Consider the following 21721-nt stretch of genomic DNA (forward strand, 5'->3'; position numbering starts at 1 on the left):
AATGTAATAGCGGGCCTCGGAGGCAGACTTGTTAGTGGTGGACTTCATCAGGCTGCTACTTCTGTGTACGCAGATATGCCATAACCTCTAATTACTTGACAAGAAGCAAAGAGAAGGAAATAATATTAAAAAACAACGACAGGTAGTTTCGCTTGAACATAAATTCTTTATGACTCTAGAAACTACCCAGCAGCTAAATGTAAACATAACTGAACAGAAAAACCCCTAGAGACTGCAGAGCTCCAAGCACAAATAACCCAGAGTAATGCATCAACAAATAAGACTCCTCCATCACTGGACAGCCATCGTCTCTGGCTGTCTCAGGGGGCCGTGAGAAAGAGGCAATTAGGTCCATGTGAGATGGGGATTAAAGGGATAGTTCGCCCAAAAATGAAAATTCTGTCATCAATTACTCACCCTCATGTCGTATCAAGCCCGTAAGACTTTCGTTCATCTTTGGAACACAAATGAAAATATTTTTAATGAAATCTGAGTGATTTCTGTCCCTCCATTGACAGCTATGCAACTACCACTTTGACGCTTCAAAAAGTTCATAAAGAGATCATAAAACTAATCTATATGAATTGAGTGGTTTAGTCCTAATTTTCTCAAGAGACACAATGACTTTATATGACGAAAAGATTGAATATAGGCTTTTATTGACATATAAACATTGATCAGCAAACATAATCTGAAGCTCAACCAAACCTGCCTGACACGCGAGAATGAACCTCATTGGTTCTTGCTGAAGCTCAAACGTGCTGCGTAACATGAGAATGAACCTCATTGGTTCTTGCTGAAGCTCAAACGTGCTGCGTAACATGAGAATGAACCTCATTGGTTCTTGCTGAAGCTCAAACGTGCTGCGTAACACGAGAATGAACCTCATTGGTTCTTGCTGAAGCTCAAACGTGCTGCGTAACACGAGAATGAACCTCATTGGTTCTGGCACGTCAAGCGATCATGCTTTAGCTTCTTTTTATCATAACTGATGTGCGAGTTGATGATTGTATATATGTGAAAAAAAGCCTAAATTTAGTCTGTTCGATCGTGTGTCTTCAGAAAATTTGGACTAAACCACTCAATTCATATGGATTAGTTTTATGATCTCTTTATGAACTTTTTGAAGTGTCAAAGTGTCAGTTGCGTAGCTGCCAATAGAGAGTGACAGAAAGCTCTCAGATATAATCAAAAAGATCTTTATTTGTGTTCTGAAGATGAACAAAAGTCTCACGGGTTTGGAACGACATGAGGGTGAGTAATTAATGACAGAATTTTCATTTTTGGGTGAACTATCCCTGTAAGAAAGAGAAAAGGAATTGAAGAGCTTTAAGTTTTTAGAACCAAAAATTTGAGTACGATTTTCAAGTTTTTAGAGAACATTAAAGTAAGCATAAAATCAAAACTTATTTTCTTAATGCATGTTTCTTACAATAAATAGGCCTATATTTGTTTTTAAAAAGCCAATCACATTCAGGTCTGCCTCCATTCCAGTATACAGCGCTCACTTTTCACAATCCAATTAACAGACAATCAATACAATTTCTTATTTTTTTCTTGTTAGATGAGCAGTTTTAGTCATAAATATAATATATCACAGTATGGAAGTCGTTCACATCTTCTGTTTCATGCCAACTTTAAATGTTTCAGAGGAACATACTGAATATCCATGTTTCACATTATTGGTTCTCACTTCAAGGGTTAGTTCACCCAAAAATGAAAATTCTGTCAGTATTTACTCACCCTCATGTTGTTCCAACCCTGTAAGACTTTCGTTCATCTTTGGAACACAAATTAAGATATTTTTGATGAAATCTGAGAGCTGTCTCACTCCTTCATAGGCTGCTAGGTAATTTCATTCTGCCGGCCCAGAAAAGTTAGTAAAGACATCGTTAAAATAGTCCAAATGACTACAGTGGCTCAACCTTAAGTTTATCAAGAGACAAGAATTATTTTTGTGCGCAAAAAACAACAAAAATAACGACTTTATTCAACTATTAATTTTCTTCCGTGTGGGCCTCTGACGTGAGTTCACGAAAGCATGAGCGAGAACTGAGATGAGGACGCTCACGATCATTTGATGGGAAAGTGTGAAAGGTAAGCCATTCATTTTGCGGCATTGGTAAGGCATTTTTAAGTTTTCTCGTTGGTTTCTCACGATTCGGACATTCAGGAAATGCACACTTTAGAACCATTTTAAACACTACATCGAGACCCATCGGCGCCATCTTCTCAGTTCTCGCACATCACGTCAGAGGATTAATTACACATTAACAATGTCTTTACTAACTCTCTGGGCCGGCAGATGCAATTACCTAGCAGCCTATGGAGGAGTGAGACAGCTCTCAGATTTCATCAAAAATATCTTAATTAGTGTTCTGAAGATGAACGAAAGTCTTACGGGGTTGGAACAACATGAGGGTGAGTAATTACTGACAGAATTCGCATTTTTGGGTGAACTAACTATCCCTTTAAGATAGTTATTTTAATTAAATAGCTGAGGTGGCTCAGTAAAGTACAGTTCTTATACTGGATTGCCTCTAGAGGCTTCTTCTCAGCCTCATTTACTGCATGACAAAGTAATTGACAGGTTGCACAGTGCCAGTCTTATCTTTGTAATTTTCCCTGTGCTTCTGTGACAACTGGGGAAAAGAGAATGACTAATCAGTAAGATAAAAGATATCAGTTGAGAACATGATCCACATTAACTTCTTAAGGCTTATTCTTACCATGTTGAAATCCTTGATCTCCTTCTGTCTTTTGAAATCAATGTTGTACCGGGCCCAGTAGGGTAAGATACTGATTTGCGTATGGGAGCTCAGAGGCCCACCGCCCTTATTGGAGAGGCTTTTGCTGGAGGCCATTTCGGCAGATTGGATATTTTGGAAGTATTTTAGGGTTGTATTGCCAAAAGTCTCCCCACACAGGAATTTTGTCGTAGGAATGTGTCCACAGTAGCCTACCTTTAAATGATTCAGCAGTTGTACAATTAGGCCTAGCTGTTGTTGAATATATTATTTTATGATTTGCCTGAAATTAACCACAGAGAAGGTCAAAAATGCCGAAGAAACAGACCTTGACAACCATACTTGTTTATTCAATGAAATTATTCAGTTTGAGTATTTAACATTAAGGGACAGCACACATTTATTTTCTATGTTTGAAAAGAAAAATACTCTAATCAAGGTCCCCGAATGTCAAAACTTACCCCTGAAAATCAATTCAAGGGGGTACTTTTTTTTTTTTTTTCTGACACAGCCCTGATCAAAACAAGAAATAAGCTAGGTTTTTACCCCGGCATCAGAGACGATGGGATGGATGGATGTAGGTTCTGTTGTTATGCGTTATGAGAGTCCCATTTCCTCTGAAAGTCATGGCTGAATAGACATTTATCATCCGATCATAAGCTGCTGAAGTTCAGCAATGCGTCTGACCTGCACCACAGATAAGACAACAAATGATTGCCGGGCAACCATTTTTTTCAGTATAGCATTATGCGTTTTTTATTAAGTCAGTTTTACTCTAATTGATAAAGAATATATAAAATGTATGTTCCTGTTGCCTCAAATAATAAAAAGCTTGTGAGACGTAGTGGGGTTTTCTGCAAGAATCCGCCCCCCTCCTGAGAGCCCGCGGTGTGTGCCTGCCCCCTGCTGGCGTCACCCGTCATCGCATTGTGCGGAGCAGTGGCGAGGCGCATCAAAGCAGAGTGATAGAGTCTCGCAGCGGATCTGACGAGTGTGTGTGCGCATTGTAAAGCGAGAGAAAATGAAAGCTCTTTAATTATTAATTACTCTTTTTATGTTATTGCGCACAGAGGATGCAGCCTGTACAACGAGAGGATTTTTTTTCTCGTTGGATGCAGCTAATAAAAGCAGATAATGTTATATTCTCATAAAGCAGTTAAGTTGGTCAAGATAGATCCGCGGTCTTTGTAATGAAACATTTTTATTCTGTTGTAGGCTTTTGATTTTTCCCCCCCCTTCATTCCAAGTTGAAATGGCTTTAGTGGTGTACCTAAAGACTGTCACGGAGCTTCGTGGGAAGGGGGACCGAATCGCAAAAGTGACTTTCAGAGGTATAGAGCAATACTTTTCATTTCCAGTGAATGGGTTTGAATGTGTGCGTTTGTACACTAAACATCTTCGGTAATACATATGTTGGTTTTATATTGTTTTATGTTCTATTTAATGTCTATGCCATGTATGCAGTGTGTAACTTGAAATCGTGTGTCTGATAAAAAGTTGTAGAAATCCAAGCTATTCTTAAGCGCATGTGTTTATCAAAGAACGAGGGCTTTTTAGATGATGAAAACTCCCCTGTTTATAGATAAATCGCAACAATTTCTTACTTGGTTTAATTATAGCCTATGTGTAACTATAGTCTAGATTCTCGTATCAAGGCTTAATGTTCACTGCAGTATTGTTTGATACGTTGTGGATTTCAAGCTGTAGTCTAGCAATGGATATTTCATTTTAATAAGCTACTGGGATTCTTTTCCAGAATGTTTTTCAAGGTCCCCAGAAGTTTAAGCTTAGAATGTAAGCTGATTAGAGTGAACCAAATTTGTTTGAACTCTTGGTTGTTTTGTCTTATGAGGCTTGCCTTGACAATCCATTAGTTAAGCGTCATGCAGTGTGGCTCAGAGACTCTTTTTTTTCTTTTTTTTCTTTTTTTTTCAGCTGTATTTGTATTTCAGCACCTTGGACAGTTGCTAAGTGTTGATCTGACATAATCATTTTCTATTTCATAAAATGTGTGTGTGTGAGAGAGAAAGGGTGGGAGAAAAATAGAGCCAGAGATGTGTGTTGATAGTATGTTTCAACCATATAAAAAGATAAATTACAGAATCGCCTTAGTTAAATGAAGCAGAAATGAGCTAGGACAAACAACATTTTATTGGTAATAAAAAAGCGGATGCATGTTTTAAAAGAGTAAACATCTTCCGGTATTAATGGGAATCTTTTTGTCATCTTTACAGAATGACATTCTGTTTGAAATGACAGTGAGGGTGACGGTCTGCTTCAACTTACTCCCAATCTAGTGATTTGATTGAGACACTGCAAGTGATTGAAGCCATTTTGATGCTTTGTCCTGTTGCCCTCTCTGAGGGCAATGACTATTAAGCTCTCCTCCTGCCACCCTTTCCTTCCCTCCCTTTCGGTCTTCCTCTGATCTCCACCAGCCTCAGTGTGCCTGATCTAGGCTGTCTAGAGCGGAAGGGCTCTACTGAGCTGTGTCCTGTTTCCCTGTGGGTTGCATAACTTAGATTGAGTACCTCTGAGTGGATCTGAGAACAATGAAAAATCTCAATGTAATTCTATCATAGTATCGGAGATAGAAAATGATTCAATGTACAAACAAATTGGCTTTCAGACATTATGAGATTTGATTGCTTTAGAATGTGAAAAGTCCTTGTAAAGACTATGCAGTATTGAACTTACTGTTTAAGATGGTTCTGTTGGTTTAAAGGTTGCCCATGCATTTTTACTGAAGGTAGGGTAGGCAGACAGAAATGGTTTAAATATTAATCATTCCAATCATTGCATTAGGTCCAAATGCAATAATAGGATGTCCTATCTGCCTGTCAACATGTATTTCCATACCTCCGTACATCCTGCTTGCACAGGCATCACACGTCATCAGCTTGTTCCGTAAGACTATGCATGCAGAGTTAGATAGTCACCGAGCGCCACAGACAAACAGTAGCTGCCTTTTACAGTTTCTACTAGGGCTGAACAATTTTGAAAAAATAATCAGATTTGTTTGACCAATATTGCGATTGTGATTTAACATGCGATTTTTTAAAAAGCCCTTTATCTTCTGTGTTATTCAACAAAGACAAGCAATTTCAGTTAGAAAATCTCATTTCATCATATCGCGATATTATTGCAAATGCAATTAATTGTTCAGCCCTATCCTGAACCAAAACAACAAGCTGCATTCACGCCATCTCGTAATTACTGTAATTAAGAGCTGGCAACCCGGAGCTGTTCACATCCTTGAAATTGTTTACTGTGTGCGTTCTCATGTCGTTTGGAGGAGGCGTTCATGTTTGCTAAGCCTCTCAAAAAATGCCTACACTACCTTTAAGTTTTTGCTCAATTTATGCATGTTACATAACCATTTTCCCCCTAGCTCCTCCACCATCTGAATTTTGTGATCTACAGCACTGTGTATAGAGGTTATAAATGTTACCTGGGGGAAAAGCACTTGTGAACAACAGCAGCCAGCAAGGAGTTTGAGATGAGCTGCTAATTGTTTCTCTGAGACAGAATTTTGCTGTCTGTATTTTGAGATTACATAACTTTCTTAATTTTACTCGTCTAAAACATTTTTACATGATATTTATCAGCTCAATTGTTCAACAAAGAATCAAGACAACACCAGACATGGTACACAGTGGTTGGACCACATTCCAGACAAGTTTAGAGACCTCATTCTGGACTACTACGACAGTTTCAGTCTGAGAGTCTCTGCGGGGTCAACAACATCAGACTGGCACAGCCTTGAGGAGGGTATCATCACTGGATGTACAATTTCAGTGATATTATTCGCACTCACCATGATATATGCTGGTGAAATCTACAGAGGTCCAGTGTAGAGGTCCCCTCACCAAGTCCGGTGTCCGCCAGCTGCCCAATAGGGCTTTCATGGACGATCTGACGGTGACAACATCACACGTCCCAGGGGGCAGGTGGGTCCTGAAGGGCCTGGAAGAGATGACCACCTGGGCTCGCATGTGCTTCAAGCTAGCAAAGTCCAGATCTCTGGTTTTGAAGAAAGGAAAAGTTACCAACAAGTTCCGCTTCACACTTGGCACGACCCAGATACCATCAATCACTGAGAAACCAGTGAAGAGCTTGGGAAAGGTGTTCGACTGCAGCCATCCGTGCAACCAACCTTAAACTGGAAGGCTGGCTAGCCGCAGTGGACAAGTCAGGTCTACCTGGCAAGTTCAAGGCCTGGATTTACCAACATGGCATCCTCCCACGGATTCTCTGGCCCCTTCTGATTTATGAGGCTCCACGGTTTCTGAGGTTTCTACGGAAGTGGCTAGGTCTACCTCGAAGCCTGAGCAGCATCGACTGGTATGGCCAGAACAACAAGCTGAAGCTCCCTATCAGCAGCCTGAAAGAGGAGTTCAAGGTGGGCCGTGCAAGGGAGGTGCTGCAATACAGAGAATCACAGGACCCGAAGGTCTCCCAGGCTGGGATCGAGGTGAGGACAGGGCAGAGGTGGAGGGCAGCAGAGGCGGTGGATGTGGCTGAGTCGTGGCTACGGCACAGGACACTGGTGGGAGCAGTGAGTCATGGGAGAGCTGGCCTGGGTAGCGGCACAACATCTCACTGCAACAAGGCGCAGGGGAAGGAAAGGAGATCACTGTTGCAGCAAGAGGTGCAGGCAGCAGTAGAGGAGGAGTGGGCCAGTAGGATAGTTGGAATGCGGCAGCAGGGAGCCTGGACAAGATGGGAGCATGTAGTGGACCGCAGAGTCTCATGGGTAGAGCTGTGGAAACAGACCCCCTCGCATACAGTTCCTGATCCAGGCAGTCTACGATGTACTACCGAGCCCATCCAGCCTATTTGGCTGGGGATTGGTGGAGTCACCAGCCTGCAACCTCTGCCTGAAGAGGAGGACCCTGGAGCACATCCTCAGCTGCTGTTCGAAGGCCCTGGGCGAGGGGCGCTACTGTTGGTGCCATGACCAAGTCCTGAAGGCCATAGCGAATACCATCAGCTGTGGAATTGGCCACTGCAAGCGCCTCCGCCCAGTGAAGAACACCATTGCTTTCGTCCGGGCTGGGAAGAAGCCACCAGCTGCCAGGGCCGCCTCAACTGGCCTGCTAGCAACAGCACAAGACTGGGAGTTGAAAGTTGACCTGGGGAAGCAACTGAAATTCCCCCAAACTGTCGCCACTACAACAACCTGTTACTCATCTCAGAGACCTCCAAGCAGATCGTTCTCCTGGAACTCACCGTACCCTGGGAGGACCGTATCGAGGAGGCCAATGAGAGGAAGAGGGCAAAATACGCTGAGCTAGTGGAGGAGTGCCGGAACAATGGGTGGCGAGCGCGGTGTGAGCCCATTGAGGTGGGATGCAGAGGGTTTGCTGGCCAGTCCCTCTGCAGGGCCTACAACATCCTGGGCATCATAGGGGCCAGTAAGCGAAGGGCCATCAAGAAGGTCACAGAGTCAGCAGAAGTTGCCTCAAGGTGGCTGTGGATAAGGAGAGGAGAACCACAGGTGGGGTAGGGCTACCTGGACACAAGCTGGGGCCTGATCAACCCCAGCTGGGTCGCCTGGGGGAGAATGTATGATGCTTGAAAGACCCGAAAGACTCCGTGACCCCAGGTAACATCACTGGTTTCTGGTTGCAGCAACGAGGAAACAGGATTTCTGTGCAGCAGACTTTATTAATGATAAACTTAAACTTACAGAAACACTCAGGAGACTAAGAACAAGAGCAGATGAGGGAAACAAGACACAGCTGGGACAAATGAACCCAATGACAGAAACCATAGTAACAAACAGGCTTGGGATGAACTGATGAAGGAGGAGTGGCTAGAAACTGAACACAATGAACAATGAGGAAGTCCAAACAGAAACGTGACATTACCTCCCCCTCCTGGAAGGCGTGCCCTCGCGCCATAAAACAATCAAGAGGGCTGGGAGGCTAACTAGGAGAGGCATAGGCAGGACAGGATGCCTCCAGGGCAATACCGGTGATACAGGGAGCAAGGGAGGCTCTTGCAGTTCAGGGGGCCACCAGGGCATTGCTGGTTCAGGAGTCCAGGGTGGAGCAGGCAGCTTGGGGGACCAGGGCGGAGCCGGCAGCTCAGGGGACCAGGGCGGAGACGACCCTTCAGGCGGCCATGGCGGAGACGACCCTTCCGGGCTGAGCGTCTTGGAGACAGCCTCCATATCCGATTCGGGCGCGATGGCCATCTCGTACGAAGACACAGGCGCGGCTGACATGGCGCGAAGAAGCTCAGGCTCGGCAGGCATGCCTTGAAGAAGCTCAGGCTCGGCAGGCATGATGTGAAGAAGCTCAGGCTCGGCAGGCATGACGTGAAGAAGCTCAGGAATGGCGGCCATCTTGGGGCATGGCTCTGGAATGGCCTGAGCAGGAACTTGGAATGAAGCTATACATAGGCGAACGTACTCTCTCCACGAGTAGTTACCCATTTCTGGAAGGTCCAATAATAGGTCACCCTGTACTCCAACCCAATATATGGTCTTGAGGCTGGTATTATCCAAATTTGATAATTCCGCCAACTCACAGAATTTGGCAGAGTAATCTCTGAGAGGTAGTCCTTGGTGGTGGAGATCAATGAAGGCAGCTGCTAAATCCATATTCAGTTGAGGTCTGTCGATCTGTTAGGTTTCTGGTTGCAGCAACGATGAAACAGGATTTCTGTGCAGCAGACTTTATTAATGATAAACTTAAACTTACAGAAACGCTCAGAGACTAAGAACAAGGACAGAACAACCAGCTTAACAATAATGTCGACAGACACTGAACAGGACAAAACACAGGGCTTGAATACACAGAGCAGATGAGGGAAACGAGACACAGCTGGGACAAATGAACTCAGTGACAGAAACCATAGTAACAAACAGGCTTGGGATGAACTAATGAAGGAGGAGTGGCTAGAAACTGAACACAATGAACAATGAGGAAGTACAAACACAAACAGAAACATGACAACTACAATAGCACAACAAAACGTAAATGGATTGCATGTTATAAAAATCAATGGTTGTGAATCGATGTTACATTGTGTTTATTTTAGTGTAAGGCCATAGCTAATGATAATTGATGTATTTACCCTTTTTCAGCATTGAGAAAAATCCTTTTCACCTATACTTACACTGGTTTCTCAATGCTGAAAAAGGGTAAATACATAAATCATTATTAGTTATGGCCTTACACTAAAATAAACACTCAATATAAGTGTTTGTGTAGGCATGTGAATGAGTGCATAAGGGTGGTGTGTAAACATATTTGTATTGAGCGTTCATATTTACTCGTACACACAAACACACACTGACAAGAAACAACGAGCTGTATTATTCTTAGACAGAGTCAGACTTCTATATGTTGCAGTTTTATGATATTGGAATGATATTTCTTCTCTGTTGCCAAAACTTGACCTGCCTATAATGCATAATCCTAATAATGTTACCTACAACAGGTCTTCAGTGAGTTACTCAACTGCCTAACTCAACCCGAGCACCACTTTCAAGAAACGGCTAAAGACGCATTTTCGTCAACACTTGCTCAGTTGATACTAACACTTACTATTCTATTCTATTTATATTCCATCTATTTCCCCCCCCATTTATTAACAAAAAAAACTTGCACATGTACTGCTCTAGACTAACTAGGACTAGCACTTACATATTGTTTCCCTTTTGTTGGTTTGATTACTTCAATTGTTCTCATTTGTTAGTCACTTTGGATGAAAGCATCTGCTAAATGGTTAAATGTAAATGTTAAATGCAAATTGCGTAGTTGTGCTGGGAGTCAATTGTTTTATTTGTGATAAAGCAGTAAACATGGAAATTGTCATTAAAAACAAATATCCCCCTGGACATCAATTTTGGCCACTACTGTATATGTAAAATTATTTCTGAGCCACATTGACCTTTACCCTCGTTTATCTCCCTGCAGGTCTCTCCTTCTTCTCTCGGGTGCTGGAAAACTGTGAGGATGAGGCTCGATTTGAGCAGGTCAGTCGTCGTCCCCCGTCCCCTCCCCATCCCCCCCACCCCCTGCTATATCACCAGTTTCTACTACTAACTCAAGCATCTTGTGATACACATATATACGCTACAAATTTGATTTCTCTCTCCCCAAGAGAGGATGTGGTGAAGGAATCACACAAGGAATCGAACCGCTCAACCGTGGCCAAACGCATCACATTTAGCCCCACTGATTCCTATTTTGCACAGACCCTCAGGCAAGCAACATAGCAGTATGAAGTGGCAATAAGCCTGTGGATACACCAGCTAAATTACCATTACGCTAATATAGTTCTTTGAATGATTGCTCTCTTTACTCCAAAATATCCAGGTCTCATCCTTACATTTGATAGGTAAAATAGCAGGTAAAGCTTTGTTGCCTTCTCGTTCTTAAATATGACTTGAGGATGGGCACCTCATGCATAGTGTCCTCATGAATGGTTTCAGATTCTGTAGCAATAAAGAGTTTTTTATTTGCATTGATAATAATTTGCAGAAGCTGAAAAAAATACAAACAGAAAACAGCCGTTGCAACGGAGTTCAAGTGCGTGAATAGAATTTTTGCACTCTGCCTTTATAAAGCGGCACCAAAGCCAATTTCACTGAATCGTTTTTCTTCCGACTGTTGACTTGTCACCATCTGAACAAGCCCCGACATAGAAGTTGCTGGGAGATGGGGGCACCAGATTTATTTTTTTATTTTTTTAAAGGGGGGCGTGACCAAAAAAGTTTGAGAACCACTACTCTAAACCCCTCCTTTCCGAGAGCTTCCTCTGCTCTGATTGGTCAGATGGCTCAGTCTGTTGTGATTGGTCTACCATTTACAGCGTGTGTCGGAATTCAAAGTCCCTTTCAAGAAAAGTCTGTTCACTCTGTGGTCATATTTGCAACACCTCCGGCAGCTATTTCGGGCATACAAGACCAAGTCCTATCTTCTTAAATGAGGGAATCCTGAAATCTAAAAAACTGCTTGCCGAACTCACAATTAAACAACATATTTCAAATCAGCAACAAAATCTGACATGAATTGTCCCATAAATGTTGTTTCTTATGCTCAAATAGCATTTATAAAAGCTTATTTTTCAGGCTAGACCAGCCAATGCGCATGTGCAGTGATAAGCGCGCGTCTCAGAACACTGACTGTTTCTATGACAACCGCAGCTTCTAATGGCTCTTCCGCCATATTGTGTGTTGCACTTTTCTCCATTCATAAGTAATATAAGTGCACTGACTTTCTATATATATATATTTCTATATATAGTGTCAGTTTTACCATATCAATTCCAGTCTTCGCGACATGTCGACAACACAACAGTTGCTTCTCAGCTACAACTACAGTGTTTGAGGGTGGGTCAAAGAACTAGGTCGACATTGTTAGTGGGCAGCCAATAAAGACCTATAGGCTGGCATTATGCAAATTTGTTAAACCTACGTGGATATGTTACAGAAGTGAGCCTGGAATTTCTAACAACTGGTTTGAGCAGTTCAGAATCGATTCTTAGGAGACAATAACTTTATTTGTCGTACACTTTAAGGCTTTGCAGACCTTTTACATCCACAAATAGCTATATTACACACTGCATGCAAGGTAATAATCAAAAAGGCATAATAGGGGCACTTTAAAATATACCTGTATATCCTCTTCATGTGTCCTTATAGTAGGCAGAAATTAAATTATGTTTTGTTGTCAGTCGTGATTGGAACTCCTACACTAGTGTTAGCCTCGTCTGACGCTTGGACGGGGTTGTTGATTTATTTATTTTTTTGTGCTGCAAACAGCAAGCATAACAAAATTGCTCTTTTGAATCTATTTAAAAACCAAGTGCTGTTTCATTTCTTGTTGATTGTCTTTAATCTATGTTAATGAGGAAGGTTTCTACTGTATGATAAGGAGCGAGAGAATGACTCATAGTAAGGCAATAAACAAAACAATTATAATTTGGGTTTATCTAAATGTAGAACAATAAAATTGACAGTTTTTCTGCTAAGTAGGGACATAATCAATTTTTTTTTTAATTTTGCTGTCCTTAAATGCCCTATGAACTTTCTGGTTGACCTCCAGCCTTTTTATTTCCTCTCTATCCCTCACTCATAGTTTTGTGGTAATAGTTTAATCATTACTAGGCGGTTAGAGTGGGTGAGTACACACTTCAAATCGACTGAACCCACTCGCCACTTATGATTACATCACAGATCTCATACCAAACCCCACAAGACAGTTCAGAACTATCTTCACTCCTATTACTGCACTGTAGGGTATGTTTGCTTTCTTTCTGTCTTTCTCTCCCTCCATCTCCTCTTTTTTTTTATAGCATGTTTGTGTTTGGCACCCGCATTGTCTTTTCAGGTTTGTCAGGCATGCACTATCAGGTTTCATATTCATAAGAAGTGGGTTTTAGTTTACCTAACACTGACATGCACTGAAAGCAGGGCATTATCAGAAAGCTTACAGACTTTATTTTGAAGAGACGTTTGTGTACATTTTATATTGATCATGACAGCATTTATTCAAAGATCAATGACGATCAAAGAGCGCTATAACCGGGCATGTATTCAGACGTGGCGTGTGGACAAGCACACTTTCTGCATTGTAAAGAGCCAATAAGTGTCTGCATGCCAGATTCTGGTAGTTTTCTGCACCTGCACTAGCCTGGAAATCCAGACCTAAATCTGAAAAATGTATGGGCTGGCATTGACTAATGAAAATCGGCCAGCTCGAGGGGCGGCACCAAGCATGCATTTGAAAATCTCACTGCACGCAATTGGATAACACTACGACCAATCACAACAAGCCCCATGCACTTAGCTACCAGCGGAGCTAACTGGTAGATTAGACTCTTGCCGTATCCGGTCGGCAAAACAGCAAAAACTTCCTTCTTGCAAAGGAACGATTCGAGCGGCATCTTCTGTTCCTGTTTTAGATAAAAAGCCAAGTCTAACTCGTTCATTGTAGCGACCAAAGCCGTTTCAAACAACTGGTGTTCATCCATTCCATAGCCATCTTGCAATGATTACTAATGACTTCGACGTCACAGCGCTGTCGTCATCCTGCCTCTGGCCCGCCTATATCAGATAACCCGATGTGATTGGTGCAGCTCGGATACAAGGGTATATTTAATGAGCATCATTACTCAACGCCAGAGTAAACTCGCTGAGCAAATTCAACTTGTGCTCTCGCGAGAACTCTGGATTTCCAGGGAGAGAAAGAAAGAGAAAGAAGAGAGAAAGAGACAGAAAGAGAGAGAAAGGAGAGAAAGAGCCAATAAGTGTCTGCATGCTAGATTCTGGTAGTTTTCTGCACCTGCACAACGTATGTTCAGCACAGATTTTGTGGGTTCACGTTCACATTCTGCTTTTTGCATATACTCTGTAGCTAGAAAGTATGCATATTCATACCCGGGTTAAAGTGATAGTTCACCCAAAAATTTAAATTGAATTGTCATCATTTTCTCACCCTCATGTCATTCCAAACCCATAAGACTTTAATTCATCTTCAAAACACAAATAGAGACATTTTTAATAAAACTTGAGTGATTTCTGTCTCTTTAAAAGTACAACAAGATATCATAAAAAAAAATCCATATGAATCAAGCATTTTAATCCAATCTTCTGAAGAAACATGATTGCTTTATATGATGAGATTTCATTTAGTATTTTAACTAATTTAGTTGTTCACAAATAAACATTGATCAAAGCACACAGAGCACATCTATTATGGTGAAAGGAAGCTCAACTGTGCTTGCTTGATGCAATGTTTTGTTGGGACAGAAATATCTAATTTCATTAATATCTTTATTTGTGTTTCAAAGTCTTAATTTTTGGGTGAACTGATCTTTTAAGCGAATTTCCCTGCTACTTCTCTCTACTGCTTCTCTCATTCTGACATGTATCCCACCATTTCTTTCCTCACAGCCTTATTATCTCAGAACAATTGAACAAGGCATTAAAACTAGGGCCCTATTAAATCAGTTTCCCTCTAATTCTGTGTGTCCATTTTAATTTTCTAGATTCTATTTGAATGCTTTAATTAAAAATGTAAACATCAAAAAGCATGTCTAATCAATTGAATTCATAAAACCGTAACAACTTAATAATTAACCACTGCCCTATTGATTCAGTGTTGGATTTTTTGCAGGAGCGTTTGAGGGCTGGAATGACCCCTGACGCTTAAGGTTTTTGAAAAATCAAGAAAAATCTCTTGATTGTGTGATAGCTATACGATAGCTTTCTTTGAAACAGTTGAAACAGTGATGAAATGCTCATGGAGTGAACTCTCAGAGCAGCTCTGGAGTAGGGTGGTCCTTATTTTTAAAGTCTCCAATTGTCATGCTCTTAACCCTTCAAATTGTTCCTTTATATAAGAAAATACAGCATGCCAATTTTTATGGCAGTAACATAATAATTACTGGTAGCTCAATAGCTTTAAACTTTCTGAGATTTTGATGATTTTCGTAAAAACAGATCATTTGAATTGATATTGTACCTGGCTAGTAAAATTCCATAAAAGCATCCATATATTCCTAAATATGTATTTTAGATACATATTTTACATACATATCTCAGTTACTGTACATTACGTTCCTTGAAATTGACCCGGAACTTTGGCCGAATCAAGCAGATTATCAGGAGGCACAGGCAACCATACATGCAATGAAAGTAGTCAATGATCACGCCGAGAGAGGAGTGGCTCTGATTCAAGAATACAATGGCTATCTCACACACTCTGAAGAACAATTGCAGTTTCTCCTTCATGTGGTGGAAGATCACCGACGGATCTATCCAGACTGCAGAAAGTCAACACTGGCTGCTGAGCATCAGAAATGAGGGATTGTTGAAAACTTTGTGCTTTTTTTTTGATTGTTGTCATTGTTGTCATGTCAGTGTTGCTCTGATTTCAATAAAATGTAGTTCATTTGCAGCAACTTTTAATATTACTTGCATATCACAATAACGCCACACAGCTTAACATAGGCAATCTTCCACATGATTGAGCTACCTCTAAATATATTTTTTTGGTCAACATTTTTGCATATTTCTAATTTTGAAGTTAAAAGGAACAGTTTAAGAGGTGAAGACACTAACATTTTGCAAAAAAAAAAAAAATTGGACTTGACTCTGGACACCCTACTCTGGAGATGAAGTTCATGTGTTCATGTCCTCATAAAGTGAGACAGCAGACACTGAAAACACCATGAGCATCACTTGTGCTTGAGTATATGCAGTATACAACTTTCCTGTGCAACTTTCCTGTAGCTCAGTGGTAAGAGCATTGCGTTAACAACGCAAGGTTGTGGGTTCGATCCCAGGGGATTGCACATACCTATGTATAAATGTATAGGATAACGCAATGTAAGTCGCTTTGGATAAAAGCGTCTGCCAAATGCATAAATGTAAATGCAGTAAACGAAACTGCGCTGCTCATTCATTCTCAGACAAACAGACCTTCATATTTCTTTTTACGGTTTAACAATCACAGACACTAGTCCATATTTTAATTTGATTAATAGTATGTCCGTATTCTCATTTATTAATGCCATATTCCCTGACATTACATTCCGTTTAAATGATTGGATTAAACAACTCTGTCCTCTTTTTCTGCAACGCGTAAATCATAGGGCTCTACCGTGTTTACTAACCCTGCTGTGTGCAGCTGAGTACACCTTTCAGGTCTCAGCTGTACTCACACAAATAGACTATTCATTTGAATCAGAATGGACCCAGCTATTGTTTATGTATGAGCAATTATTATTTTATCTTCAACAAGCTCACAGTCGCTTGCAAAGACAAAGCTCTACATAATTTAACCGGATACATCCTGCTCTTAACATTCCTGATATAGTGATGCATTTTTCCCCACACAATCTGTGCTTCCTCATTTTATGTATTATATAAATAAAATTGTAAGCACTTCTCAGTGCTGTGTATTGTTATGGCTTTATTGTTGCAGGGCTGTTGAGGATGGAGCCTGATGTTGACTGTGATGGACAGACAAGGTTTTAGGCAGACGCTTGCTGCTGCTATGTACAAAATTGCCCTCCTTTACATCAGCTCTGCTGGAGTGCCTATCTTTAAACCATTGATTTTATCTGCAGGAGTCCAGCAAGAAACTTGTTAGCAGCTGCTGATGTGAACGTTTGATGCTCACGCTGGTTAAGGCACTTCTTGTGGTGGTTGAAACTTCAGTGGGCAGAATATATAGATCAGATGTGTACAGATTTCATTACTATTGCTTGTGTTTAGCATTTTAATGTCAAATATTAAAGAACAAGAGTGATTGATGGAGAAAGACTTTGCTGAACCCATAGTGACAGGCAATTTCTCTGAGACCTTGTTAACATTTATTATCATGCAGAGGAACACGAACCCCAGGCTTTTCTTAAACAACTTCCAAGGGGTATTTGGAAAGGATTTTGACTTTTTTTTTTACATGTAAATCATAACTTTACTTTAAATTCTGTAGAAATGCCAGGGTATTGGTTCGTGGGAGATATTTTCATATTTGTTGAGCTTCTGTTATTTTATATTCCACCGTATAATTAATAAATTTGACTTACTTATTATATACATTTGAACATACCATCTGCATTTTATTAATAAATAAATTTGCTGTTAGGTCTTGCAGAGAACGTTTCTGTATGATTGGCAAACAAGAAGGTGATGTTAAAAGGCAAACAAGCTCAGGGGTGTCTTATTAAAGACAGAGGAAGCTGTGTGGTGAGCTATTTTTCTCGCACAGTGTCAATTATTTTTAATTTTATAGTTAATGATTCTAATACTGCTTCTTTAATGATGTTAATGATAATGCAGCTGTTGGGGCTGCATAACACAATACATTTTGGGAAACAGGTCTAAAAAATGGGCCTGGTCAAATGTAAACTAGTGCAATTTTTTGGAGTAAATACTTGAAGTGATGACATAGTTGCACAGGAATACATCGTGTAACGAAACAAAGGGCAATAAAAGTATGTTTAAAGAATTAATACTTTTCCACAAATCCTTTTTGTTTAAAAAAAATAAAATAATTGTCTGCAAGAGATTATGACGGTGTTACCACTGCTGATGTTTGTATAAATGCATGTATACCCATTTAAGGATGTTTACATGCCTCAGCCCTATTACTCCCATGCATTTAAGTTCATGTCCATCACAAAACTTCAGCTATGCCTATCACACTGCATCAATGTCTCAGTGAAGAAATAAGAGTTGCTTTCTCATTATGCTGATGGGGAATTGTCTCATCATGACCAGCATATCTCATTTGATTTGATCATTCTCTTCAATGGCCCAATGAAGCACCAAATTGCATCAATCTCTCTCTTTTGTCAGTCTAATCATTCTTTCTGTTCAGCTTTCCAACAGTTTTCAACCATACTTCACGCTGCCAGAGAATGAAATGTTGACGTTTCACATTAGATGCTGTTGTGTTTGCAATGAAAAGCTGACAAATTAAATTGATGTTTTAAAAGGTGTGAAGGTTGAACTTATCGAGCTAGATATCAGACATATGTAAATCAGTGATTCTCAAATGGTCATGCTTTAGGACCTTTATGTTCGTGGCAAGTTCCAAAATAGTGTAAAAAGTAAAAAAATTTTTTTTAAAATATATTTATTAAAGGAACACTCCACCGTTTTTTCATATTAAACTATGTTATTCCCTTAACTAAGACGAGTTGATACATACCTCTCTCGTCTCAGTGCGTACACTTTGATAGCACTTAGCTTAGCCCAGTTCATTCATTAGGGATGACTTCGACTCGGCGCAGTGAAAAGTCACGCCTGAAAAATCCTCTCCCCTCCCCCTCTCACTTCAGTCATTAGAACCAACGTGACTTTTTACTGCGCCGAGTTGAAGTGCTCCCAAGTGCTAATCCGCCATACATTATAGTTATCCTTTTTACCCGCTTAGAAAAGCGCCACGTTTTATTTTGTGTCACCGTACTTGGTCGTCTAACTACTCGTGTAACTGTATTTAAATAGGGAAAATGTGGAGGTGTTTGGTCGCTTCTAACTTCATCTCTGTTTGGTCCCTAATGAATGAACTGGCTATCAAACTGCTATCAAAGTGTCGCCGCGGGCCAGAGCGATTGAGTGCACGCACTGAGACGAGAGAGGTATGTATCAGCTCGTCTTAGTTAAGGGAATAACATAGTTTAATATGAAAAAACGGTGGAGTGTTCCTTTAATGGTAATGCATAAAGGGATGACACAGTTGCTCAGTGGGTAGCACTGGTGCCTCAGAGCAAGAAGGTCCCCAGTTTGAGTCCTGGCTGAGCCAGGAGGCCTTTCTGTGTGGAGTTTTACATGTTCTCCCTGTGTCTGTGTGGGTTTTCCTCCAAGTGCTCCGTTTTCCCACACAATCCAAAAACATGCAGTATAGGTGAATTGGAGATGCTAAATTGTCTGTTGGTGTGAATTTGTGTGTGTGTGTATGTGTGTGTGTGTGTTTGTGACTGTGTGTGAGTCCTAAGCCATGTATTATGGATGGTTGGGGAAAGACCTGGCTACACCTTTGAAAAAAATCATTGCCAAGAAAATTAATTGCCAGTCTCTCGCGGCAAGAGATTGCACATAGAAAATCACCAAGAGTCGGAAAAAGGTTAATACATTAATTTATAAAGAGGCTTTTTTAAATAGTTTGAGTGTTTGATTTTTAAATGTTTTGACAGAAGCACCCCAAAATTATTAGTATTGATAACTCTATAATGTGGTTAGAGTTTTTATTTTTTTATTTTTTTATAGTATAGTTTTTTGGTCCTGGTTTTTGAGGATGAGTGCATGTCACACAACCTTTCCATGTTGAAACTTATACCAATTGACAATTGTACTTTGACTTAAATAACAGACAGGTGAATCATTTTATCCTCCATTTATTAAAAGTTAATAAACGTATTTATTTGTATATGCTATCTACGCATAATTATGCGGTTTGCAGTTAGCATTGTTTTCCCCTGCTGTTTGTGACCCTATCAGAACTATTATTAATTGGTTCCCCAGTTGAGAACCACTGATATATAACAGCTGTGGATTAAGCTAATAGACAATTAAATGAACAAAAGTTCTGGTGACTTGTTTCAAATACATAAAAAAACGGGCTAGCATTTTGCATTTAACTAAACTACCTTACAGTGCACAATCTCTATACTTGCATACTTCCGTGCTGCTGGCTTAAAGTCTCTAACATTACTGCCCCCTGTCTTTATCAATTGTTAAACAGAATACAGACATGTAAATGCATGTCACCATTTCTTTTGATGCTTTAGATTTAATGGGAAAGGAAAGGGGAAGATATGAGCTTGTTGTGACTCAGAATTGAGTGAGGTCACCTAGCGAAATCTGCGGAGGGTGAGATGTTTGAGGTGCTGCAGGAGAAATCACACACTGTGAGGCCATATGGTGTAGAGGGAAGAGGGAAGAAGTAATAGCCACATTAACTCATCCCAGATTACTGCGGTAAATCAAAACAATCTGTTTTAATAAGCTTAATTAGCTGAAATGTTCCCGAGAGTTGGCCGCATACTGGGAATCTGAAATAATAAGTGCTTTAACTTCTTGTATTAATGTCAGGAAACGACTTTATGTGGCAGCATGAAACATTACAGAGGTTGGAAGATAGATATGAAGAGAAGAGCTGAGAAATCGAGATAAAAAAAACTCCAATTACAAGAAAAACGAAGAGACCAAAGCATACAGCATGCAGGAAAGAGACAGATACAAATGTAGGAGAGGAGGAGAAGGAAAAAACGTTAGAGCAAGCGAGTGTGAGAAAGAAAATCACCGGGGGGCTTGACTGAGGAGGCTGATTAGAGATGCGGTTTGATGTCAGGACCAGTGCACATTTTTTACCTAATAGAGAGGCATTGATTTCAATGAAAGAGTTGAGTGTTCATGCATCTTTCCATTATCTGAATCACAGACAAAAAGAAAGATAGAGCGAGAGAGAAGTGAGGGGGAGGGAGATGTCAGTGTGTGATCCTTTGCCATTGAATAATTCACTCTCCATGCATTTAAATCGTGAGGAGGCTCTTAGTTTCTTTCAGCTGAATTACAAACTCAAATCACCTCAAGTCTTCACCATCACTGATGCAGAGAGCTCATCTATTCACAGCTTATGTAAGAGGGGGAGGACAACCATTTGGTGAGATAAATTAAATGCTAGTTGGTAAAACATGACTGAGGTTGGTGATAAAACCAGTATGCACATTTTTAAGTGAAGGAAGCTGTATATTTTAAGTTATTGTGTTAGTTATTCAACGTCTTTTCAATAATAAGACATTCGTTCAAATGAACTGACTCCGGACTTGATTCTCAGTGTAGTTTCAGACTTTTGGACTCAACTGTAACATCATTTGTACCTTCATCTATTAAATACTGGACTGTGATTTGTCGATTGCAGTAACGCTGTGTATCAGACCGCTCTCTATTACTTTCATGTCTCTCATATCACACTGCAGACTCACTCTTGATTCATACAAACAGAACTGGTGCTATTGATTGTAGTGAAAATTCACTACTTTAATACTGTTTCAGTAGCCTGGTTAAAACCAGACCATTCTCAGTAGTAACTGAGTTATGGTCTGGCAAAGCTCCATAAAAAAATCATTTCCAAAGGGGTGTCACCAACGGACGTCGCTCAAATGCCTCTGGGCGCAGTTGGATAGACCTAAACCAATCAGAGCGATCGTCATCGTGTAAAGCCATATGCTGCGTCCCAATTCGCCTAAGTTACACTACGCCATAAAAGTATGTACTCTTTTTGTGAAGAAAAGGTATTTACTTTTGAATGTGTAGCAAAAAAGTAGGCAAGCTTTGGGACATACTACTTTATCATCTTTATCGGACGGATCTGTCGCGTGTATCCTGTCACGTAAACTGCCCTGTCAATCATCGTGTCACAGTTAAAATCCTCTATTAAATCTAATTTAATTTCCTACCGTTTCGGAGAGAAATGTAGTAGCACGTTTATCTGCCAGTG

General features: G+C 40.5%; 2 protein-coding genes across 17 annotated transcripts in view; one reads left to right on the plus strand and one right to left on the minus strand.

Moving 5' to 3' along the window:
- Positions 1-1139: 1139 nt before the first annotated feature.
- On the minus strand, positions 1140-3375 carry cimip2c (ciliary microtubule inner protein 2C; the record flags this gene model as incomplete). The annotated part of the gene is made up of 3 exons (XM_082148544.1): positions 1140-1151; positions 2730-2959; positions 3309-3375. The coding sequence occupies 3 exons, from the start codon at positions 3373-3375 to the stop codon at positions 1140-1142; spliced, it is 309 nt and encodes a 102-aa protein (XP_082004670.1).
- Positions 3376-3680: 305 nt separating this feature from the next.
- Positions 3681-21721, plus strand: part of otofa (otoferlin a) — a 78305-nt gene continuing 60264 nt past the window's right edge. For 8 of the 16 annotated variants that reach the window (XM_082147427.1, XM_082147435.1, XM_082147440.1 and 5 more), the window contains exons 1-2: positions 3681-4078; positions 10679-10737. In XM_082147427.1, coding sequence (XP_082003553.1) covers positions 4000-4078; positions 10679-10737 — 138 coding nt within the window. In that variant the 5' untranslated portion in view covers positions 3681-3999. The remainder of the gene's footprint in view (positions 4079-10678; positions 10738-21721) is intronic. The other 8 variants (XM_082147442.1, XM_082147429.1, XM_082147436.1 and 5 more) reach the window with 1 other exon arrangement.

Source organism: Leuciscus leuciscus (genome assembly GCF_965113295.1).
Source record: "Leuciscus leuciscus genome assembly, chromosome: 19".
Lineage (NCBI taxonomy): Eukaryota > Metazoa > Chordata > Actinopteri > Cypriniformes > Leuciscidae > Leuciscus > Leuciscus leuciscus.